General features: G+C 41.7%; 1 protein-coding gene across 1 annotated transcript in view; it reads left to right on the top strand.

Annotated features, from left to right (window-relative positions):
* Pgm5 (phosphoglucomutase 5) overlaps positions 1–23,868 on the top strand; it is a 162,355-nt gene that overhangs the window by 5,449 nt on the left and 133,038 nt on the right. Inside the window, exons 2-4 of the mRNA XM_005352084.2 lie at positions 13,382–13,544; positions 18,452–18,598; positions 22,342–22,467. Of these exons, the coding sequence (XP_005352141.1) occupies positions 13,382–13,544; positions 18,452–18,598; positions 22,342–22,467 (436 nt within the window). The remainder of the gene's footprint in view (positions 1–13,381; positions 13,545–18,451; positions 18,599–22,341; positions 22,468–23,868) is intronic.

Genomic DNA, 23,868 nt, shown 5'->3' with positions numbered 1-23,868 from the left:
TAGCAAAAAAAAAAAAAAATAAAAAAAAAAAATAAAAAAAAAGTATTGTTGTGGCCAACTGGATGTAGATAATTATAATGTAACCATATGTACTGACAAAGCCTGTCATGGGTCCCTTGACAAAAGCTGCACAGCTCTGTTGTACATTGTAGCCAAGAGGAAATCCATCTGCTGGTGAGGTATGAGCTGTACTGACAACAGGATGGCCAGCAATGATGAACAAAGGGCACAGAATATTCATGACGCTGCAAGCCTTAGTCCATGCCAGCGAGACCTTTTGGAGGTGGAAGTGGAATTGCAGTCACCTGAGAAAAGTCGGGTCAGCTGGAGATTTGAGACTGTCCTCCAGACAGGTGCTCCCAGACAAGTTGCATAATCCCCATTGTCCATGAGAAGCTGGTTGTTCCCTAAAATGAGAACATAATTGTTTTGGTGTTGATTACAACTGTCTGGGGAGTGGATCTTGGTATGGTTCCAAAGAGGACTAACACAGACTAGAAGTTGAAACAAAGTAGGCTCTGCTGGTGTGGGTGGGCATGCAGAGAAGGAAGCAAGATCCTCTTCTGTGCTTCAACATCTAGGGCCTCTTCTCTGCCTTGGAGTTGAAAATGGGTTGGGTGGCCCAGGGATCCTGCCTCTAGCAGAAGAGTGATTGCTTCATATTTGTAGCTGGTGTTCACTGTAGAACTGGTGGACAGTTCAGACGTTAGGAAAAGCAGGCTCGCGGTACACTCAGGAGAAACCTGAAGGGGCCTCCCATCACATTGCCTCACTGCCCTTTTTGGATCTTCACACCTGAGCACGGAACAGGCAAGTTTCCTGGGAGCAACACCACACTCAGGAGCCCACGGCTGCCTCCATCTCCCTGTGTGACCAGTGTTTGGTTGACACTTTTAGCCTCTGGTCTTCATTCACTTTTTATGGGGACGCTGAAGGAGTGGGAGAGTCTTGAGAACAGCTGGGCCCTCCCAGCTGCTGGGAGGTTATTTTAAGCTTTGGTTAATGTGTCCAGAGGCCCAGATGGCATCTTGAACTAAGCTGCTTTGCTAAATCTTGTGATAAAATAGAATGATGTTTATTGAAAAGGCAGACATGCATCCGTAGCATTATGTGTAAAGCTTGCCCAAGGAATCATTTTTGATGAAAAGTCTGCTTTGATAGACCCTCTGTGAACTCTGGAAGTGTGTCACTTTCTTCAAAGACTTGAGGACCAGAACTTAGGGTCAACTTTTGGAGCAGCCCAAACACAGGTATTGAATCCATCAATCTTAGCTCTCATTTTAGGGTCCTGCCTGTTGTTAGAGAACAGCAATATAAAAAAGCCTTGAATAGAATTTTAGCAAGATTACTTGGGAATAATACACAGGAGAAAATGGATCTGGTTATCCCAGGAATATAACAATCAAGGTAGAGAGAGCTAGGGCTTCAAGGTCAGGCATGCAATGCTAGCCTTGTAAGTAGATCTAAAACGTTCAAGACTGGCCAGTATGTGTTCGCACAGCCGAAGGGGCATTTTCAATCCTCTCATCTGGTTTCACCGTGCTAGTTATGAATAAAAGCATATCTATAATATGCACAAGACTTTTAAAAGTGAAGATTCCCCATTTTCTGAGTCATTAAATATCATATACCTTGTATGGTTTTAGTGACACCAACTTTTGGAGCAATGTCTGTATTTGTATAAAGGAAAAATAATTCAGGGACAACCAACCATCAGGGAGGATCTTTTCCTTGATCTGGAATCATGGGAGTTCTTGACTTTTCCCATCCCGAGTCTTTACTGAGAAGCATTTTGTATAAACATTAAGTTATTACCTTTCTATTGTTTTCCTTTAATAAGATTCCTGGTTTCTAGCTAGTGCTATCTAGTTTTATATTTAGGATTTCCATCGTGGGGAGGGCACAACTGAAATCAGAGATACAGAGTTTCGTTTATCCAATAAAAGATCTCAAAAAATCCTGAGAGGAGAGTTTTAAAACTAACAGTTCATATCTTCAATACAGAATACACCCTTCCAAACCAAGAAGATAACCCAAACAATTTAAGACAAAAGTTGTCACCGACAAAACATACGAAAAGATAAACAACCTCATTGTAACTAGATAAATCTAAATAAAAATAATTAGTATGTCAAAAAATTGAAAATACTCAAGAGTTGGTGTGGCTATGGGAAAGTCATCATGTTTATATTACATATTGTTGATGATAAATATTATATGTCATATTACATTTGTTACATTACATATGCTATATTACACTATGATATGGCACATACTGTTAATAGACACAGCTTTTGTCAGTATATATCTTAACTAATAGAGTCTTTATACAAGAACCCAGGAGTGTGGTAATCTACGAATGAGTTCCGTAGATGTTTTAGTATAAATGTGCAAGCCTGTATTCCAGAATGTTCACTGTAGTACTCTGCTAAAAGAATATCAGAAAACAATCTATATCCATAGCCAAGAAGAGGCCCTTACGACATGGTTACACAATGAAACTATTAAAATCTGAAAACGGAGGAAGTGGGAATATGGTCTGAGAAATATGTGAATGGCAGTTTGCTAACTAGAAAAGTAGCCCCTGGGATTGCGTGATCCCAGCTTTTGTATATAAGGTCAGCAAATAGGACTGGACTTTCAAGGTTACACTGGGCACATCTTTGTGTGTCTGTGGTGGGATGGGAGGAGAACCCCTTTCCTTCCTACTTTACATGCTTTTCTAATTAAAACAGTTATACATACGCGTATTCATTGATTTCATAATTAAAGACATTAATAACCAGGTGCATGGAAGTTGGGCTAGAGGGTGTATAAACTTACAGGGCCAGCCTGGGCAACACAAGCTGCTCTCTATCTCAGTAACCAACTAACCAGCCAAACAAACACATCACCACCACCAAGTAGCATTTAATAAACAAAGCAAAACCAGGGAAAGGTCTGGAGTTTATCTATGGTGTTGTTGCTTACAAGCTGCATGATCAGCGGAAATCCCACAGCCTTGGGGTTGGTTTATAACAACGGAGAGAGCAGTGAGACTTGCCTACACATTTTCTAGGTTGCTCAGCGGCTTAAAAATAATGAATTATTAAGAATTATTTTTGTGTACTCAAATAATGACACAATTATTACAGAAACACTTTGATGAAAAGGAAGTAGAGTGTGTTCATTTGTTAACCCTGGCTTTTCTAACCAGAGGCTCCTGTTAGTCTGGTGACCACAGTTGCTTCCTATGGCTCCCTCTTGACTTTTGGCATTTCTCCATGCTGCCGGCCAAGCTGGGTGGCAACTGCTGAAGACACCATCCCCTCTCTTCCCAGCTGTGCCTGCACACACATGCACTCCTCTGAATGGCCCTTGAGGTGGTGGCAGTTGGTCCCACAGAGTGACTCAACCCAAAGGCCTTTTCCTGGGACAGTCTGAGTGTTGTCTCCTGAGGGGAGCTAGTTGGGGAAACACCATGTTTTACCGTATTTAACCTTTCTGCTCCTCAGTCTTTGAGGAGACACCAAGCCTGGCCTCCAGGCTTACCCCACTACCCTTTCCTGAAGCCAGCCCTTAATCTGCTCATTTCACGAAGCTTTTCTGACCTAACGGGCTAGGTCATGTGAGAGCTCACTGGGAGGAACAGGCCCAGCAGAAGCTGGGAGACTCCACGCTAATCTCGCTAATCGGCCAGGAGTCTGAAAATCCACAGCTGTGGAGGCTCGCCTCACTTTGGGGCACTTGGGGAAGATGTTTGTCAGGCGCCTGTGCCTGCAGCTTTGCTCAGTGTTTGGTTAGGAGGCGTGCGATTCTTTCTTTGGGAGGATCTCTCAAATGTACAGTGACAGATGCAGACACGAAAGGCCTAGAATGGCTGTCATAAATAATAGTAAACTGTTTAATCCTACCGAGTTGTAAATCTGGCTGCAGACGTCGTCAGTTCACCAGTTCACTGGAACATAGGATAAAGGGTGGGGTCGCTTAGAAAACGGGCAGTTATTATTTCCCAGGCAGGCAGAAGTTGGTCTGAGGAGATTCACTTAAAAACATGCAAAAATGAATTTTAAAATTGATGGTGATAACTACTCAGAGAAAATATGTAAGTTTAAAGAGATCTTTAAAATCTTGTGTGCAATTCTTCATGTGAAAGCTGGCCAACGGGTGGATGTGGATATGTATGTGTGTATTCTGTAGCATATGCCCAGGGCCCCATTCTCCTTACCCGTCCCCCAGAGCTGTATTTTTCTCTTGAGTGTGTTTAAGAGGAGTCTTTATTCCTTTTTCTGTTGCTGTATAAGCAGCGATGACTGAAACTTTTTTTTTTTGATTTTTCGAGACAGGGTTTCTCTGTGGTTTTGGAGCCTGTCCTGGAACTGGCTCTTGTAGATCAGGCTGGTCTCGAACTCACAGAGATCTGCCTGCCTCTGCCTCCCGAGTGCTGGGATTAAAGGCATGCGCCACCACCGCCCGGCTTGACTGAAACATTTTAAAGGCGAAAGGGTTCATTGTATCTCAGAGGTCAAGGTGCAGTCCCTCATGGCAGAGAAGTCATGGCAGGAGCTTGAAGTATCTGGTCACATTGCAACAGGCAACAGACAGGGCTGAACGCATGCAAGGTAGAGCGTCTCTCTCTCCGCTTTATACAGGCCAGGATTCCCTGCCCAAGGAATGACCTGATCCACAAGTAAGGTGAGTCTTATTGTAAATAAGACAATCTCTCCTCCCCCCCAGGTGAGCCCTCTCCAAATGTTTTTAGAGTCAAGTTGACTAGTAACACTACCACAGAGGGTAGAATAAGATTCCAAATGTCAGAAATGTTTGACAACATACCCAAATCTTCCTACTGATCTGTGTTTCTAGAACATTCAGTAGACCTGGTGATGGAGTGAGAGCATGAATATAAGGTGTATGGATCTGATGGATCTAGACAGGCCTCTCTTTACGAGGATGGCTTTGGACCATCATCAATGTCTGTGATGAACAAGCAGCCCAGTCTGGTACATGCAAGTGGACAGGGTCAGTGAGACGCGTAGACAGGCCAACATTAAGAAGAGTTGGTTGATGTACGGCTGTCATTCCCTCCCACAGACTTTGGCAGCTTCTTAGTGGGCAGGTTGGGTGGCTTAAAAGACACTAGCTAGCTATGGACACATTCTGTGGACTGAAGTGCTTTGTAATTATTGGCAACTAATGTCCAGTTTAAGTTACACCTTGAGATGGTTTCAGTCTTCAGACATGTAATCTTTTACAAATAGAAACTTGAGGTCAAACACTTTGATATTCACCAGTCAATAATAGTTCATTTAAATAATGAAAGATTATACATCCTTTAAAATTATGTTGAGAAACTTCTTCAGTGTCATAAAAAGATAGACAAGCTACACTTGCCCAGAAAGACACATGGCGCATGTCCTCTCCTATATGTATGTCCTAGCTCCAAGGCTTTAGATTTGAGGGGTTCACTTGGAGTATTTGTAGAAGTTGGTAAACTAAAACGGGGAGGGGATGGGGGAAAGATTTTCAGGACGTGGTGGCATGAAGGGGGAAAAGGGAGAAATGGGTGGGATTCAGTGAGTGGGGGATGAAGGAGAGAACAGATGGGGGAAGGACACTAAGGATGTTTGATAAAGCCATATGGAAACCAACTATTTTATAAGCTGTAAGCTTACACACTTACACACAAATACACACACACACACACACGAGAGAGAGAGAGAGACAGAGAGACAGAGAGACAGAGAGGAGAGACTAAGTGAGTAATGTAGGCCACACAGCAATCTCTTTTGTAACAATGTATGAAGACAACTGAAACCCACAGACCAAGGCTGTGCCTGGAAATGTTGACAGTCGTGGTAGGTGGAAGGATGACAGGTGATTTTTATTTTGTTATTATGTACTTTATAAATGTTTGACAAAAGTAAACATAGGAGAAAAAGATTTCAAGTTAGTGCCTGATGACACTGACACCTTCATTCATTGCTAAGAAACATTACCAGCTAGGGAAAGGCGGTGGGGTGTGCCCAGGGGTTGCTGGGTGCTGGGCACCGTGACCTGGAGCTTTGCTCGTTTGCCTTCTAGGCTTTCATCATGCAATCGTTTAGATCTTTTAGATAACAAAACCGAGGTGCAGAGGGGCCAAAGATCTTGCCCAGAGCCACAGAGGCAAGGAGCAAGATCTGTTTTAATAGAATTTTCCGTTGGGTACCAGCTTGTCTCGGCTTGCCGACTCCCTTCCGCCTTCTTCCCTCAGGGAGATGCAGCGGACATGGGCAGTTTTTATCCTTGGTGTACTGTGGTGATGATACCCCACAGAATGTGAGCAGTTTCCTGAGTCCGGTTCAAGGACAAGGTTGCAGAGCGTTCTCCAAGAACTTAAGACCTGATTGCGAGGAGGGGCACAACTTCCAGGTTTTACTCCATTTTGCAGCTGAAGACAATTAGATTTCCCATCTCAGCCGGGCGATGGTGGCGCACGCCTTTAATCCCAGCACTCGGGAGGCAGAGGCAGGTGGATCTCTGTGAGTTCGAGACCAGCCTGGTCTATAGAGCTAGTTCCAGGACAGGCTCCAAAGCTACAGAGAAACCCTGTCTCGAAAAACCAAAAAAAAAAAAAAAAAGATTTCCCATCTCAGTGAGATTTTCATAATGGGATGACTGAACAATGTAACTGGGGCCAGACTTCTATAGGCCTGTGAGCCTTCTTCACATGCTCAGACACGGGGAATTGCATGAGAGATCCGTGCTGGTTTGCTTCTGATGCACCCTCGTTTCTCCTTCCAGCTCCGGAGTGTATATAATGCCTTCCAAGGGTCCAGGAAGCTGGGGATGAATCCGGTTGTTCCCATCTGGTCCCCATGTAAGAAAGCACATAGCTGACAATTATCCACGTGCAAATGGAGAAGTCCCTTGATGTTTGGGTAACCACATCCATGCCTGGCCCCGAGTCTGTTATTTCTCTAAATTCCACTGAGCCATCCATCTCCTTACCCACACAGCGCTCCTTAAGGATTGGCATCTCTCTTGACAGCTGGGACTTAAAATCTGAAGGCTTAGTGTTCATTTTCATGGCAGCTTGGCTTTGGGCTTCGTGTGTGTGTGTGTGTGTGTGTGTGTGTGTGTGTGTGTGTGAACAAAGCGGACAGGAAACAGGTCTTTTATATATTACACTTAATGGGTGGACATGGTGACATCCGTGTGGTCCCGTAGAACACTCTGTGGACCACGAAGGAAGTGTTCGTCTATTGTTCTCTCTGCTTTCCTTGACTCATTCTGGGATGTGATCCCATTAAAGTGATGTGATTGCATTTTAGGGCCGTGACCCAGGTTGTGGGAGACACTCAGGGATGTCATACTTACCTTTCTTTTCCCCTTTAATAAATGACTTACTAAAAGCTAAAAGGGAGAGAGTTCGCACGTGAGACCAATGTGCTCTTGTTAGTGTTACGTTACTGGAGAACTCAGTCGGCATTGAGGTTCTGTATCCAGTCTCAGATTTCAGCCTCAGGGTGGAAATTGTACATCTCTGCTCTCAAGGACATTTGTTGGAACTAATTAGAAAATGAACTCCCACTAAATCTAATTTAGAAGAACAGTTAGCATTCTGAAAGAAAAGGAAAAGATGAATAGAATAATCAGTTAGTATATACATGATGTAAAGGAATGGAAGTGACGAGGAGAAAGCCTTTGGGTTATACTGTTTCCATCTTAGACACTGGTCTGGGGCATTTTACTTTCCTCAGTACTAGCCATGGACCTTCTTGGGTGAAGACAAGCAGGTGAGGCTTAAGGGTTGGTGGGGGGCCTTGGTGTCCTTAGGAGAACAAGCACGGAGCAGCATTAGGCGCCTTCACAATGCCCCTTTGCTCCAGTGTTTAAAGTTCCAGCTGACTGGGAGCCAGCTGAGCCATCTCCCTATGTAGCTCTGAATCTGGGAAGACACGTGCCCTACTTATATATCTGCAGAGACCTGTGTGATAATGTCTCCCTCGCGTGGGATTGCCTTTTCCTGGCTTCCTTCTGTGGTGTGAAGTGTCAGGGAACTAGGGTTTGTCTCACCTTCTTTCTGAGCTGGAGCTGAAGTATTTTGTAGTGGCAATAATGACTCTCCTGTGGGGTCTGGTTCTGCAGGACTGGGTGGGAGTCACCCTTAGATCCAGCCAAAGCCATGTAATGGGAGGTTCACGGTAGGGACTTCAGAATACCAGCATACCCCAGAAACACAAGACAGATGTCCTTCAGGGCTGTACTCAAAATCAAAGCCAGTTAGGTAAGCAGACCATGGTTTCCTTGCAAGGCAACTGTCTGCTACTTTGGCAGAGGTTGGTATTTTTAGGACTTTCCCAGAAAGTGGAACAATAGATTAAAGGAGAATCTTCTAGAAAAACATCATTTTTAAGAAGTGCAGGGTTTGGGAAAGACGTTTTATTATATTGGGTCATGTCTAACTTGAAAAGATTTCTTTAAAGGGCCGTAAGGTTTTTTGGCTTTGCAGTTAAGGACATTAAGCTCAGAGGGGTTCAATGGTATGTCCTGTTTTGTTTTCTACCCCCAACTTGACATAAGTCAGATATAGCTGGAAAGTGGAGTAATTGCCTTCATCCTAGTTCTCTGTGGGCACATGTGAGAGGGCCCACCCCACTGTGGGTGGAACCAGCTCTGGGCAGGTAGTCCTGGGAGGTGTAAGAAAGCAGGATGAACAAGTCATGGGGAGACAGCTAGTAAGCCATGTTCCTCCATGGCTTCTGCTTCAGCTCCTGCATCTGCGGAGACATTTCCCTGGTTGCTAATTGATGTAGGAGGGGCCCAGCCCTCTAATGCAGCGCCATCCCTTGACAGGTGGGCCTGGGCTGTGTAGCAAAGGCAGTGGAATGAGTGAAGAGGAACAGCTTGTAAGCAGCATTTGCTTCAGCCCCTAACTCCAGGATCCTGCCTTGAGTCCCTGCCCTGACTTTCCTCAATGATGAACTATAACTCAAGCTGACATAAATATTTTAACCTCCCCCCCCCACCCCGCAAGTTGCTTTTGTTCATGGGTGTTTTCTCATAGACTAGAAACAAAACCAGGACATGGCACAAGATTCATATGTAGTTTCAAATTGGGTGCCTTGGTAAGTCTCAAATGTGCCTTCATCTTAATAATTGCTAGATTTTGAAAACTGTGACTTTTCGGACAACGTTTGTCTTGGGTTAATTGAGAAAGGGCAGGTTATCGGAAAAGAGAATAATAGAGACATGCAGAGGCGAAGAAGATGGGAGGGCCGAGACCCGAGTAATGGGTAGATATGAGAAATCAGAGCGGTGCCGGAGGCCCCTCTCCCGGGAACATCTGAGGATGTGTAGTCTTGCTGGCCCCTTGGTTGTGTACTTCAGGTCTTCAGAGCTACAAGAATCCAACATGTTCTTGTTTTAGCCACTTCGCTGTTGACAGTTCGTTGTGGCAGCCGTAGGAAAGGGTACTGGTTTTATATTAGTTTGCAGATTTTGTATTAATTTGTTAAGTCTACCATAACAAATGAACCCACTTTGCTTAAACAACAGCAGTTCATTTTCTCACAGATCTGGAGCCCAGAAGTTGAAACGAAGGCCTTGGCAGGGCTGAGCTCCCTGGAGACTCTCTGGAAGGATCTGTTCCATGGCTCATCTAGCTTCTGGTGGTGGTTGGCATTCCTTGGCTTTCTGGGCTTGTGGCCACATTGCTCAGCCACGGTCATCTTGGCCTCTGTCTTCAGCTTCTCTCTGGGTGTCTTCCCCTCCATGTGTCCATGCTAGTGTAATATACCGACCTTCCATCCCAGAACTGCCTCAGATGAGTGAGTCTGCTGTCTGGATGATCACCCCATCATAGCAATCTTTCCTTTCCTCAGTAGATAGGTTTGTTTACTCCTAGCCTTTTAACTTAGGGTTTCTGTTTTTCGAGACAGGGTTTCTTTGTGTAGCTTTGGAGCCTGTCCTGGCATTTGCTCTGTAGACTAGGCTGGCCTCAAACTCACAGAGATCTGCCTGCCTCTGCCTCCCAAGCACAGGGACTAAAGGCATGCACACCACTGCCCAGCTTAACTCAGTTTTCTGAAGCTCTTGTAAAATGGATTGAATTACTGATTTCTTTCTCGGTGTGCATGTTCCTAAGATTTAATTTGGGCTTTTTTTTGTTTGTCTCTGTTGGTCTGTCTCTCTGTCTGTCTCAGTTTACTTAGGAGTTTAGCAACTATATTTATCTCATCAGAGAATCAACTCTTTGTTTCTTTGATTCTTTGTATAGTCTGTTAATCATTTATTTTCTACTGTTATATTAGGATTTCTTTTCATCTACTGATTTTGTCTTGTTTCTATTTTTCTAGGACTTTGGAGTTCATCATTAAGATATTTTTGATTATTTTCTGATCTTTTATTGATTTCTTAAAAAGTAGATATTTATAGCTCTAAACTTCCTTTATATCACATACCATATGCTCTGGTATGTTGTGTTCTTTTGGTTTTAAGAATTTTAAAAATCTGCTCATAATTTTCTTGATGACCTGCTCATCATTCAGTACCATGTCATTTGATCTCCATGGCCTCGTACATTCTATGATCTCTTACTTTTGATACCTAGTATATGACATTGTGATTAGGTAGAAGAAATTACTTCAGATTTCTTATATTTGTTAATATTTGTGTCCTAAAATATTGTCTTCTCTGGAGAAGTCTCTATGGCTTGCTGAGAAGAATGTCTTCTGCAGTATTTGGGTGGAATCGTCTGTAGATGTCTGTTAAACCCTTTTGACTTTCCTGGAGGTCTGGGTGCCCTTAAACAGTGACATTAAAGTCACCCCCATAATTGTATTGAGGTCAATCTGTACTATTACATCAAGTATTGTTTATCTTTGTGTTAAAGAATTGGGTATGTCAATGTTTCGTCTATATCATTTTGTAATTGTGACTTGTTCCATTCATCATCATGCAGTGAATTAAATTTTTGTTGTTCTGGCAGTATCTAGTATGTTCTTGGTCTTCATTCACTTCCTACTCTACTATGGTTTATTCTTTCCTGGGGCCTCATGGACATGTTTGTCTGTCTCCTTAGTGTGTAAGATTCCTTTAAGTATCCTATGTTTCCCTGAATTCCCAGAGTGAGTATGCACAGTGTGGGGGCTTTTAATTTTCATTTCAAAGTAGATTAGTATGGTTTAATAGATATTATTTTTATCTAATTTATGAATAATTAATAAATTTAATATATTTAATTATGGCATTTCTACACAAGTACATAATATATTTTGATTATATGTACCCTTTCCCATTACCTTCATAATAACTTCTTACCACTGCCCTGGTCCAGTGTTGGGAAGAGAAGATTTCCCAGCATCCTCTGCCAGTGCAGCTGCCTTTGGTGTGGCTTTTATCATCCGTCCTCAGTGCTCTTAAATGTCCTATTGCTGAAAATCGAGTGTGAGTTTTTATGGGACTCACTCCTTGTCTGAAACTGTGCTTCAAATCCTGCTGTTGCCCTGACTAGCACTGGGAGGAGAGCGCTCACAGCCAGGGCTGAGCCCTTTAGAGTGCACCCTGGACTTTTGTACCTCCTTTGCTTTCCCTAAGTCTCCTTTCTTTGCTACTTAGATTAGTTTTTCTTCTTCCATTCTTTTATTAGGATAGCTTATGTCCGAGTATCCCTGCCCTCCACCACCACGGGGCAGTCTAGCAGTCTGTGTGTCCTAGTTTCTTTTCTGTGACTGTGATAAAATACCCCCAACAAAATCCACGTACAGTTCCAGTGACAGCCCATCATTGTGAGGAAGTCAAGCCAGAAACTTCAAACAGACAGTCACATCTTACCCACAGTCAAAAACAGAGAGAAATGAATACATACATGTTTGTTTGCTTCTGTTCACCTTGGTTTCTCCTCTCTTACACAGTTCAGGATCTTGCCTAGGGAATGGTGCTGCCCACAATGGGCTGAGCCTTCCCTTATCTGTTAATTAAGACAGTCCCTCACAGAGATGCCCATAGGTCACTTCAATGTAGTCAATACCCTAATGAGATTTTCTAGGTAGTTCTAGATTGTGTCAAGTTGACAAAGGTAACCATTATACCATTATGGGTATCATCTGCCATCTTCCCCTTTCCCAATGTATTTTTCTTTCTTTCCTTCCTTCCTTCCTTCCTTCCTTCCTTCCTTCCTTCCTTCCTTCCTTCCTTTCTTTCTTTCTTTCTTTCTTTCTTTCTTTCTTTCTTTCTTTCTTTCTTTCTTTCTTTCTTTCTTTCTTTCTTTCTTTCTGTATACAGTGTTCTGCCTGCATGTCAAAAGAGGGCACCAAATCTCATTATAGATGGTTGTGAGCCACCATGTGAGTGCAGGTCCTCTGGAAGAAGTGTCAGTGCTCTTAACCTCTGAGCCATCTTTCCTGGTGTATTATTCATTAGTTTTAATGCTAACCCATTCACAGATATTGACTGCTATTCACAGATATTTGCTACACACTTACTGTCTGGCAGGTTTGTTCTAGGTTAATTAGAAACAGTGAAACACGTAGTCCTTGGGGGTTATACACAGTGGGCAGATAAATAATGTGGAAACTATTAGCTGATAATATATGAGGCAGGAAATGCTTTCAGGATAAATAGAAAACAATTCGAGGTAGGGACTGTGAGTACTGCCTTTCATAGGGCTATCCTGGTTTGTCTCTCACACATTTGAGAAGAAACCCAAAGGCGCGGCCTCAAGAGTGGGATGTGACAGAGTGTGCAATCAGGGCGCAGAGAGTTACATATGCTGTTCCTCTTCTTTTTATCTGGTACAAGACCACAGCCCATAGAATGGTGCAGACATTTAAGGCAGGTCTTCCTCCCTCAGCTAACATAATTTAGATCATCCCTCAAGAAGCGCCTGGAGATTTGTTTCCATGGTGACTCTAAGTCGCATCAATGTGGCAATCAAGATTCAAGTATCACACAGGAAAAGCGAGAGAAGTAGGAAGCAGTCTCTTTCTTTCTTTCTTTCTTTCTTTCTTTCTTTCTTTCTTTCTTTCTTTCTTTCTTTCTTTCTCTCTTTCTTTTCCTTTCTAACACCTTTACCATTATAGTTTCTGAGTCAGAAACAAACTGAGAATTTTTGTGGGCTCAACAAACCTGTTTGATCATCAAAAGTAGATATCTCAAACTACCAGAGATCAGTGGTCCGTGGTCCTTAAGTACTTATCGGTTACTAGTGGGAAACTAGACATGAGCAGCTCAAACATACTTGGAGACTTTGGGTAGGGGAGACAATGCTGGAACTCCTTTTATTCAGCTTTCCTAACATAAAACCTGTTCAATTCATTTGGATAGTAGATTGGTTACCCCTTAAAAGAGCCTGGTTGAAATGCCTTCAGTTCCATGAACCTTGGGCTGATTTATTTTTTTTCCCTGGATGGTTTAGATTGGGCGGCTGATTATTGGGCAGAATGGCATCTTGTCAACACCTGCAGTCTCCTGCATTATCAGGAAGATCAAGGCAGCTGGTGGAATCATCCTCACGGCCAGCCACTGTCCTGGAGGACCAGGGGGAGAGTTTGGAGTGAAGTTTAATGTTGCTAATGGAGGTATGTGGCTCTGAATATGCCTTACCTGATTTCTTTCCTCATGTATTATCATACTCTATGGTGGTAAGCAGGCAAAGTGGAGAGGAATCAGCTCAGACAAAATTCAGTGAGGAACCCAAGGTGATGTGCTCTCAAGGAAGTAACATGTGGTCTCTTGGATGCTCAGGGCTATCTATGGATCTCCTGTGTGTGCCAGCCAGGAAAGACTGATACTTAACTGATACAGGAGGACTCTAAATTTTAAAGTTAGAACATATATATTTATATTTTCTTTCACTACATACATAGAGTTATTTAGTTTTAAATTTATAGAAATGTACAGTCTGGAGTCCTAGTGAGCCACGGTGAGGTGAACTCCTTTAAAAACAGAATTGCCAAAAGTAGGGAGAGTAATAAATGGACTCCAGGTACCCATTACTGTGCTTTTCTCATTTCAGTAATCATTTTAACCCCTGAGGTATTCTAAGGCAAAATTCAGCATGGAGACATTCTGTACCTAAATACTTTTGTGTTCATTTTTTAAAAGAAAGACACATTTCCACACAACTAGAGTAGCATGTTGGGCTATTTGCTTTCCTTGTGATGAACTCCTGATGTGAAGCAACTTGAGGAAGGAAGCAAGGGTTGGTTTTGGCTCACGGTTTGAGGGGATACAGTCCATCATGGAAGGGAAGGTGTGCAGAAGAGGAAAGCAAGGCTGCTGATGTGGGAAGAGAAAAAGTGAGGGTAAGGGAGAAAAAGCTTGTGCCTCCATTGTGAAGCCTCAGCCCACAGAATGGTGCCACCCACACTCGGGGTGAACCTTCCCTCCTCAATTAAACCTCTGTGGAAACAACCTCAATAGGTGTGTCTCCTAATTGACTCCAAATCCAGTGGAGTAGGCAATAAAGATTAGTCATCACACATACCTAACAAAAGTATGGTAATCCTATAACACCATTTGAAATCGAATCTCCAGTCGCCTTTCCTTGCAGTGACTATCAAAATGTTATTTACAGCTATTTCATTAAAAAAAGATGCATCTCAGAAGTGTACATTTGTTTGGTAAGACTCTTTAGTCTCTTTTAATCTAGAATATCAAATATGTTTGCATATGGGAGCATAAGCTACATTGCAAAGAAGAATTTATTATTTTTCTTTCCTTGTAGCCATTTTGCACATTATTTAAAGAATAAACTATTCATAAACAATTCATGTTGTATGTTAAACACACACATACACATTACAAGAAAAAGCTAGAACATGTCTATACCTCAGGAAGTAATCAAAACTTAATAGTATAGAAAATCACCAAGTCACAAAAGTAGACACAAAAAGTGGAAGATAATAGCAAAGAGCCTAGGAAAGAAGCAGAGAACAGTCAACTAAGTGTGGGGTTTGGTGCATATGAGTAATTCCCTAGAATGTAAATGGATTGACATTTTCAGTTAAAATATGTTGAGTGACTGAGTTACAGAATACAGTCACCTCCTTGTTGCCTGTAATTGACTCTTTGAAGCTTTATGAAAAGGAAGGGGCAGAAGAAGATATTTCTGGAAGATAGGCTCCAGAAGAAATCAACATTGGCAACACTTAGGTAAAATAGAACTCTAGTCAAATAAGTATTACAAGATAAAAAGAAGGTCACTGTGCAATGATAAAGAGATTGATTCACTAAGAGACCATAGGAATTATAAATCTATATGTGCTCATTGCTGAGGCTCTTGAATATGTAAAGCGAATCTTAGTAGATATGAAGGAAGAAATGGGCATCAGAAGTACAATAGCAGGGAACCTCAATATCCCATCTACCAATAGGTAGACCAACAAGACAAAGTTTTTAAGAAAATATGGGATTTGAATGGCACCTTGCACCAAATGAACTTCGCAGGCATGAATAGAATTTGCTCTCTTGTGGTAGCATAGCAGGGTATATGTTCTTCCCTAGGACATGTGAAACATTTTTTAGGTAGAACACATATTAGACCATAAAATAACAAATTCAAGAGTTATGTGGACTGTTGCTTTATACTTGCTAGAATGGCTACTATGAGATAGTAAGAGATGAATGTCTGAGAGGCTATGGAGCAAGAAAAGCCTAGCACAGCTGCCTAGAACATAGATTGCTACAACCATTAAGGAAGAGTATGGAGGAAAAAATGGAAATTCCTATGAGCAAGTCATGCCTCCTCTGCCTCTAAAAACAATGGTGGGTCTCTATATTGTAAGGAAATCTGCACTTCCATCTTCTGTGTAACATTGTCCACAATAGCTAGGATATGGAGACAACCCAAGTACCTGTTAATAAATGAATGGATGAAGAGCGTAGTGCACACATGATGGGATATCACTGAGCCTTAGAAAAGGATGCCATTTGTCAAGACATGGATGGAGCGGGAGGATGTCCTGCTAAATAAAATTAAGTGTGAGTTTACTTACAGGTGAAGAATAAAAGAGCACTTTTCATTGTTGGTGAGAGCTTGGGGGCAATAGGGAAATAGAGGTCAGGGGTCAGAAAGAAACAGATATGTTGAATGAACAGCTCTAGGAACGTAATGTACAGGATGAGTGTTATGGATGACTGAATTGCAGTATATTCATAATTTTGTTCCGTTTTCTCTTACTTGCTTTGCGACAAAAAAGTACTTGTGTGATGATAGATAAGTTAATTTGTTCTATCATAGTAACCATTGTATTCAGCGTGTGTGTGTGTGTGTGTGTGTGCATGTGTGTGCATGTAAGTGTGTGTATAGATGCCAGAAGTTTCCTTTCAGAGTAATTCTTTAGTGTGCGCATATGTTATGTGTATAGATACCAGAGGTAATCTTTAGGGTCATTCCTTTTTTTTTTTTTAAAAAAAAAAAGAGACACAATGTTTTACTAACCTGGAACTTGCCATGTAGGCTAGGCTGGCTGGCCAGGAGCCCAGTGATCCACCTGTCTCTGTCCCTCAGTGCTAGGATTACAAATTCATGCCACAACATCCTCTTCCTCCCCCCCGCCCCGAGGTCTTCATGCTTAGAAGGCAAATCATTTACCAGGCCTCAATATATATATCTCACTATGTAGCCTAGTTGGCCTGGAACTCACTGTGTAGACTAGGCTGACATCTGCCTCCTGAGTGCTGAGATTAAACATGTGTATTAGCACATCCAACAAATGCCCTGCCTCTGAAAGCCTCCTGGCCGCTGTGGACATTTGCACTCATGTGCATACACCTACACACACACACACACACACACACACACACACACACAACATGCACACACAATTAAAAATAATAAAAACAAATCCTTTAAAAACATTTTTACATGACAAAGAAAAAGTTTTGCATTTCCTTGTGTGTGTGTGTGTATGTATGTATGTATGTACCTACGTACGTATGTATGCATAGTTATACGCATATGTGAAGACCAGAGGTTGACATCAGGTGACCTCCTCTGTCATTGTCCCTTGTCTTTTGAGACAAGGTCTCTCTCACTGAACTAGGAGTTCACTGATTGGCTAGACTAGCTTGCCAGTGAGCTCCTAGAATTCTATTTTCCTACTTTTGTCCCCTAGCACTAGGGTTTTAGGCATGTATTGTCGTGCCTGCCTTTTTACTTTAAGTGAGTGCTGAGGATCCAAGCTCGGGTCCTCATGGTTGTATGGAAAGCACATTACTGACTGATCCATTTCCCAGGCCCTTCTGTGAGTTTGTGATTTTCACTCATCCCATGTAAGATAACTATTGAAATAACCAATGAGTCTGCCTTCTACCCTACCTGCTGGAGTGGGGCTATTGCCTTTCCTTCTTATAGACATTGCTTCTTATTCTAAGAAGGTAGCTTTGTTCAATACAAATGTATTATGAGCCATATATATTATTTTATTTAAAATTTTTCTAATAGCTGTATTAAAAGTGTGAAAGAGAATGTCTAGGTAATATAATTTATTTAATATACTATGTTCAAATATTTCAATATATAAATATAAAATGTTAATATCACCTGCTATATGGTTGTTTATATTAACTTAAAATTTTGATATACACTTTTCAGTTGTAGTAATTTATAATTTAGGCTTGACTAGTGATGTTTCAGGTACTCAGTAGCTAAGTATGGTGGCTGGTCCTTGTAGTGGGTAGGACAGTTCTATGGAGCAGGAAATGAGATGAACTTAGAAACAACCTCTGTTCAGTAGGAAGTTATAATGTAGCCAGCAGCTATGATGCACACTCAGAACTACCTAGATGACTTTTATATTTAAGACTATTCAGTGTATTTATTTATCTGATCCCTAACATTTTCCAACACCAAACAAAACCCAATGAAGCCTTGTGTGAAGACACATATGTTTTGAACGAGGAGGAAACCAACAACTGATTTCATAGCCAACTCATTTAAAAATATCTCTCTACCACCGTTGCCAACTTGGCATTCCGAGGAACTATATCAAGTATTTCTAGTTACCCCTCATTTTAAAGCTTAGTTGTGCTGGAGAAAATAATTGACTTATCTGGAAAAACTCACATGTGAACGAGACAGTAGTGAGAAGCAGAAATGATTCTCTTCAGGTGCAATTGGGAAGCGGTGGCTGAGATCCGGAAGCCTTCACTGCTGAGGAAGGCATGAACTGTTTGTGTGTCACAGCCCGAAGAAAGCTGATTATGTAATCGGGTCTCCCCAGCAGGTGCAAAACTCTTTTTAGACTCTATGTGTCATTGCTTAGAAGTAGATTAAAACAAACAGGCAGGACTGATCAAATATCCTCCACTGTGAATGAACGCAACCTGGGAAATACCTGGTCTAATTGAGCTGTGGGTCTTTGTTCATTGTGTAGAGACCAGATGAGTCTACACTTCTCTCTGGTGTAGGAGGCCGGTAATGTTTCTCTGATTGAAATTCCAAGGGCTTTAAAATAAACACATTTTGGATGTCACATTTTAGGTCCTGCGCCAGATGTTGTCTCGGACAAAATCTACCAGATCAGCAAAACAATTGAGGAATATGCCATATGTCCTGACCTTCGAATCGACCTGTCTCGACTAGGAAGACAAGAGTTTGACCTGGAGAACAAGTTCAAACCATTCAGAGGTAATAAATAGTTTGAAGAAGTCAGAAAAATTCCACGCATGGGGCAGCTTTCCAGGAGGGGCGCATAAGGTGGAGTCTAGGCGTGCATGAGGCAGGGGGCAGTCCTTGTTGGTGATCAGTGGTTTCTGTAGGAAGGATTCTCATGAGAAGTACTGAATTAGTCATCTGAGAGAGGCCCTGGTGAGTGGTTAGAAAGTGGATGCAATGTAGAAAGAGATTGGAGAAATCTGTCTTTATATTTTGATACTTTTAAAAAGCCACTATCGAAACTATCATTTTCCACATAGGAAAAGGTTTGTAGCTGGCTCTATCATAGTGTACGAGGAGTAGACTGTGGATTGCCAAACTTGTCTTTGAATAAGTTCTAAGCAATTAAGGTGAAGATGTGGGAAACTTTAAGTTAAGAGCTAAAAAGTCAGTGGGTCATTAAACTTCCTGAGGAAGGGTGGAGTTGCTTTGCCAGGCCAAAGACATGCAGTTCTGCTTAACTTTATACCTCATGGTTGACTACCTGTTCTATACCAAGCACTGTGTCTAGAGACTTTTCAAAGGAATTCGGTAATTACCGAATGTATTTAGGTAAGTGGTTCAAGAATTAAATACCCAAGCCTGGCACAGTGGCACACAATATAACCACAGAACTTGGGAGAACTTGGGAAGGAGGATCATGGTCATAAGTTGGAAGCCAGCCAAGGCTGCAGAAAGAGAGACCTTGTCTCAAATAGAAAGAAAGAAAGAAAGAAAGAAAGAAAGAAAGAAAGAAAGAAAGAAGGAAGGAAGGAAAGAAGGAAGGAAGGAAGGAAAGAAAGAAGGAAGGACGGACGGAAGGAAGAAAGGAAGGAAGGAAGGAAGGAAAGAAAGACAACCAGAATGAGTGAAACGTTTGAAGAACTAAGCACAATTTGTTGTTTTACCCATTCATTATGAATACTATAGCAACATTCACGCCATGAATATGCCTTACCCTTGTATCAGTTATAATTGTATAGAAGGCGCGTAGGAAGCAATAAAACCACCAGATGTTGTCCTTCTAGGGTCTCTACAAGACTGGGTGCAGTTTGTGTCACAGTGGTGTCCTCATCTTCCAAGAAATTCAACTAGACTGAAAAGATGAACTATCATAAGCATGCATTTTTTAAAAATATAATATTATTAATTCTTTAAGAATTTCATACTTCATACAATACACTTTGATTATATTCATCCACCCCACCCTCCTCCTCATCAATTCTCCTGGATTTACCCTCCCAACCCAGGAACATGATTTTTAAAGCCATAGAAACCTTAAACTAGACAGGGTGGTGGTAGTAGCACTGGGCTACTGATCCCACGACTTTCTTGGAGAGTTTTGAGTTGATCATTTGCTCAGATAGTGATAGTCACTAGAAGAAAACAGTGCCCACTTTAAAAATATAGTATCATTTATTATTTTTCAATATTTTCATACATGTAAACAACTTATCTTGATTGTAACACTTCCAACCACTCCCACATGTTTCACCCTTTACCCCAACATATCTGCCCTCCTTTGGCCTTTATGTTCTCTTCTCTTTTGATTTGGTTTTGTTGGTCTTGTTTATTTTTCACCCATTGAGGCTACTTTGTGCTTCACTGTGGGAACGTTGATTGATCTTGTTTGTTTGATCTTGTATGGGTGACTATAGATGCAGTGAATTCTTAAGTACTGTGGGACAGTGGTCTTGTACTCTGTAAAGATTTATCACTTGTATTGGTTTAATAAAACACCGATTGGCCAGTAGCCAGGCAGGAAGCATAGGTGGGGTGACCAGAATAGAAGAATTCTGGGGAAAAGGAAAGGCTCAGTCTGCAGTCATTACCCAGATGCAGAGGAAGCAAGAGAATTCCTTACTCTTAAAAGGTACCAAGCTATGTGGCTAACAAAGACAAGAATTATGGGTTAATTTAAGATGTAAGAATTAGTAATAAGCCTGAACTAATAGGCCACCAGTTTATAATTAATGTAGGCCTCTATGTGTTTCTTTGGGACTGAACGGCTGCGGGAATGGGTGAGACAGAAACCTCTGTTGACACTTAAGTACAATGGCAATGCTATAAACAGAAGACAGTATTCAACAACTCTCTTCTACTTCCTCTAACTCTTACATTCTTTATGTTCCCTCTTCTGTGGAGTTCTCTTTACCTTGAGAGGGGAGAGGATTGATAAAGATGTCCTATTTAGGGCTAAGCACTCAATAATCACTTATCAGCAGTTGTACCAGTTATGAGTTTTTAGGTAAATGTTTCAAAAGTTAAAGAACCAGAATTAAATTTCCAAAAATATCTTATATTATAGAGTAAGTAAAATGTCTGAAGCATTTGAAGCAAAATATTAAGCATTTTCAGATGTATAGTTTACAGACAGTGGTTTTTAATTATTTTCTGAATTAATATTCTCCTCATTTCAGAGGTTGATTAAATATAGTCTGTGCTCCTTAAAAAGTAATTAAATTTGAGTGGATATTCATATGTCAGTTTAAATGTAAGGGAAATATTTTGAGACATGCATTTATAGGCAGATGAAAGAGTAATTTATATCACATATTAAATATTGAACCTGGATGTACTGAAAAAATTATTGAAAAATTATTCATTGATAACATCTTTAATGTAGGCCAAAGTATTTCAGCTCCATAGTAGTATGACATTGGAAGGTAATAGATGTGTAACTTTAAAAATTTAATTATAGAGGGCTGGAAAAATGGCTTACTAGCTATGAGCATCTACTATTCTCCCAAAGTACCAAGCTTAGTTTCAAGCACCCAGGCAGTTCATAACTACCCACAACTCCAGCTTCAAGGGATCCAATGCCTCTGGCATCTGCAGGCACATGCACTCATGCACATACCAAATGTGTGTCTACACCCTCCCCCCCATACTCAGGCACACGTGTGTGAGCACAGACACACAAAGAGATAAAAAGATGTAACTACAAATCTAAAACGTTTTTTTTTTCCTAGACAAAATTTTAATTCCCCAAATCTCAAGTATTTGCTTTTCCTAGGAAAAGTACTTTCTGAGCACTAATTATGAACAGGTAGATGTTTGAAAACGGTGCCAAGTTCTGTGTAATGGGTTTTACTAATTAAATAAAAAGGTTTGTGGGGATTCCCAGTAACACACTGGAGAGCTCTTGTGTTTCCCGAGGAGCTGCAGATGGTTGGCATTCCCCTGGAAGTGAGGTTGTGAGCTGGGTGTGAGAGAGGGTTTCTGCAAAGTCAGAATGCATCCCACATCCCCAGCTCTGTGCTTGGATCCAGTGTGTACAACAGCGTTTGGAAAATGAGGGCCACGGCTGAGGCCACAGCTCTTTTATGTGTTTCCCATCAGCTGAGTCATTCTTGGGCAAACCCACGGGAAAGACCACCTCCCATGTGGGATGCTTGTTAGCAACGGTGTGTGCGCAGCTGGGGTAGCGAGGCGCTGGGAAGGTGTGGCCAGGGATGGCCATATTTGTATCCTCAATTCTTCTAGTGGTTAATTTTCCCTTGCAAGAAGAAAGGAGAATAGTCTTTGTATCATTACTTATCTGGAGTTTGTCACATTTTGGCTGTGCTGTGATTTGAGTCTTTGTTTGCAAATGGACTCTTCCCTGCCCATGTAGCATACAGTTAGGTGGGATTTTGATCAGAATTTTGCACCAGTAGGGTAGTAAATTTTTTGTGCCCCTAAAGATGCTTTCCAGACATGCCCACTGACTTTCCCTCCATTCTTCCTGGCATCAGTGGAGATCGTGGACCCTGTTGACATCTATCTCAACCTTCTTCGGACCATCTTTGACTTTAACGCCATCAAGAGTTTGCTGACTGGGCCGAGCCAGCTGAAGATCCGAGTTGATGCCATGCATGGAGGTGAGCTTGTGCCTTTCTAAAAGCAGCAGCGGAGAACCGTTAAGGAGACCGCTACGTGTCCAGCTATGTGGAATGTTCTAGAAAATTTCAGGACTCCAGTTACTTTCTTTTGATGCAAATGAAAACAAAAATTGAACAAGTAGATTTGGGACTGTACCATGCGAGTGTGGAGTAGATCAAGACTACCTGTTTATTGACTTTAAAATGTTATATTCTGTAATTCAAACAGCTGAATAAATTATGAAAAACATGGGTGCCCAACTTCTTTCTGCAGTCAATGCCCTACTTTCCAGTGTCAACCTTTTTCAGTTCCTCTAGAGAATTTTAAAAAGTATTCATTGCCTTGTTTTGAATAGCACGAACACACAACTCTTTATTAATTGTTCATTTTTGAAGACTATGGGCATCTTACTGAACTTCTATGGTCAACTCTTTATTGCTCTCAGAGGCCCCTGGCAGCCAGTTATCTTTCTTCTGCTTTCCTTGTTTTGCCTTTTCTAGAAGGGGATATTAATGGAAGAATAAATTCCGGAGTCTTTTGCTTCACGTTGCATTCAGCACCGTTCTTTAAAATGATGCTCATGGCGTTTGTGGCTCTTCTTGCTCTTTGTTCCCGCTATCTTGATGTATCACGGTTTGTCTACCACCCTTCTCAAGTCCGTATTCTTCCTTCAAGTCCTACTCCAAACACTGCTTTCTCTGGGAAGCCTCACTTTGGGTATCGCTTTTATACGTCGTGGAGCCCCACTAGATAGCTCCTCCTTTTGTCTCACCTCTTCACTCAGCTGCAGATTTGGCTTGTCTCACTATAAGATAAGGGCCCAGGAATGTAAGACTCGTGCACCTCACCCTCTTTTTTTTTTTTTTCGAGACAGGGTTTCTCTGTGGCTTTAGAGCCTGTCCTGGAACTATCTCTGTAGACCAGGCTGGTCTCGAACTCACAGAGATCCGCCTGCCTCTGCCTCCTGAGTGTGGGATTAAAGGCGTGCGCCACCATCGCCCGGCCGCACCTCACCCTCTTTAACCAGATCCTTTCAGTTCTTAACATAGTGGTTCAATGCTAGGTCCCCTGGTCCACACAATGGCTCTTACCGCATTGTTTTCGTTGTTGTGCAAGGGGTCCTCTGTTTTATACGAAGCTTCTGGGATTTGGATGCTTAACTGGGCAATGTTACACCAGTTGTACAAAGAGAATTAACTGTACACTTTAGTTGCTTTGATATACTCAGTTGAAGTGCTTACTACATGAAAACCAGCAGGTAAGAAATCATTATTATAGAGTTGATATCCTTAAGGCAGTGTTTTAGAAAAACCACAAGGAAAAAAAAATTCATCTCATTGGATGATTGACATCCTTTATCTGTTTAGCAGAGTCCCTGACACATGGTAGATGATCAATAA

This window comes from Microtus ochrogaster, chromosome 8 (genome assembly GCF_000317375.1).
Source record: "Microtus ochrogaster isolate Prairie Vole_2 chromosome 8, MicOch1.0, whole genome shotgun sequence".
Classification (NCBI taxonomy): Eukaryota; Metazoa; Chordata; class Mammalia; order Rodentia; family Cricetidae; genus Microtus; species Microtus ochrogaster.
The sequence above is the reverse complement of the archived record's forward strand: the minus strand, read 5'-3'. Positions and strand labels throughout refer to the sequence as shown.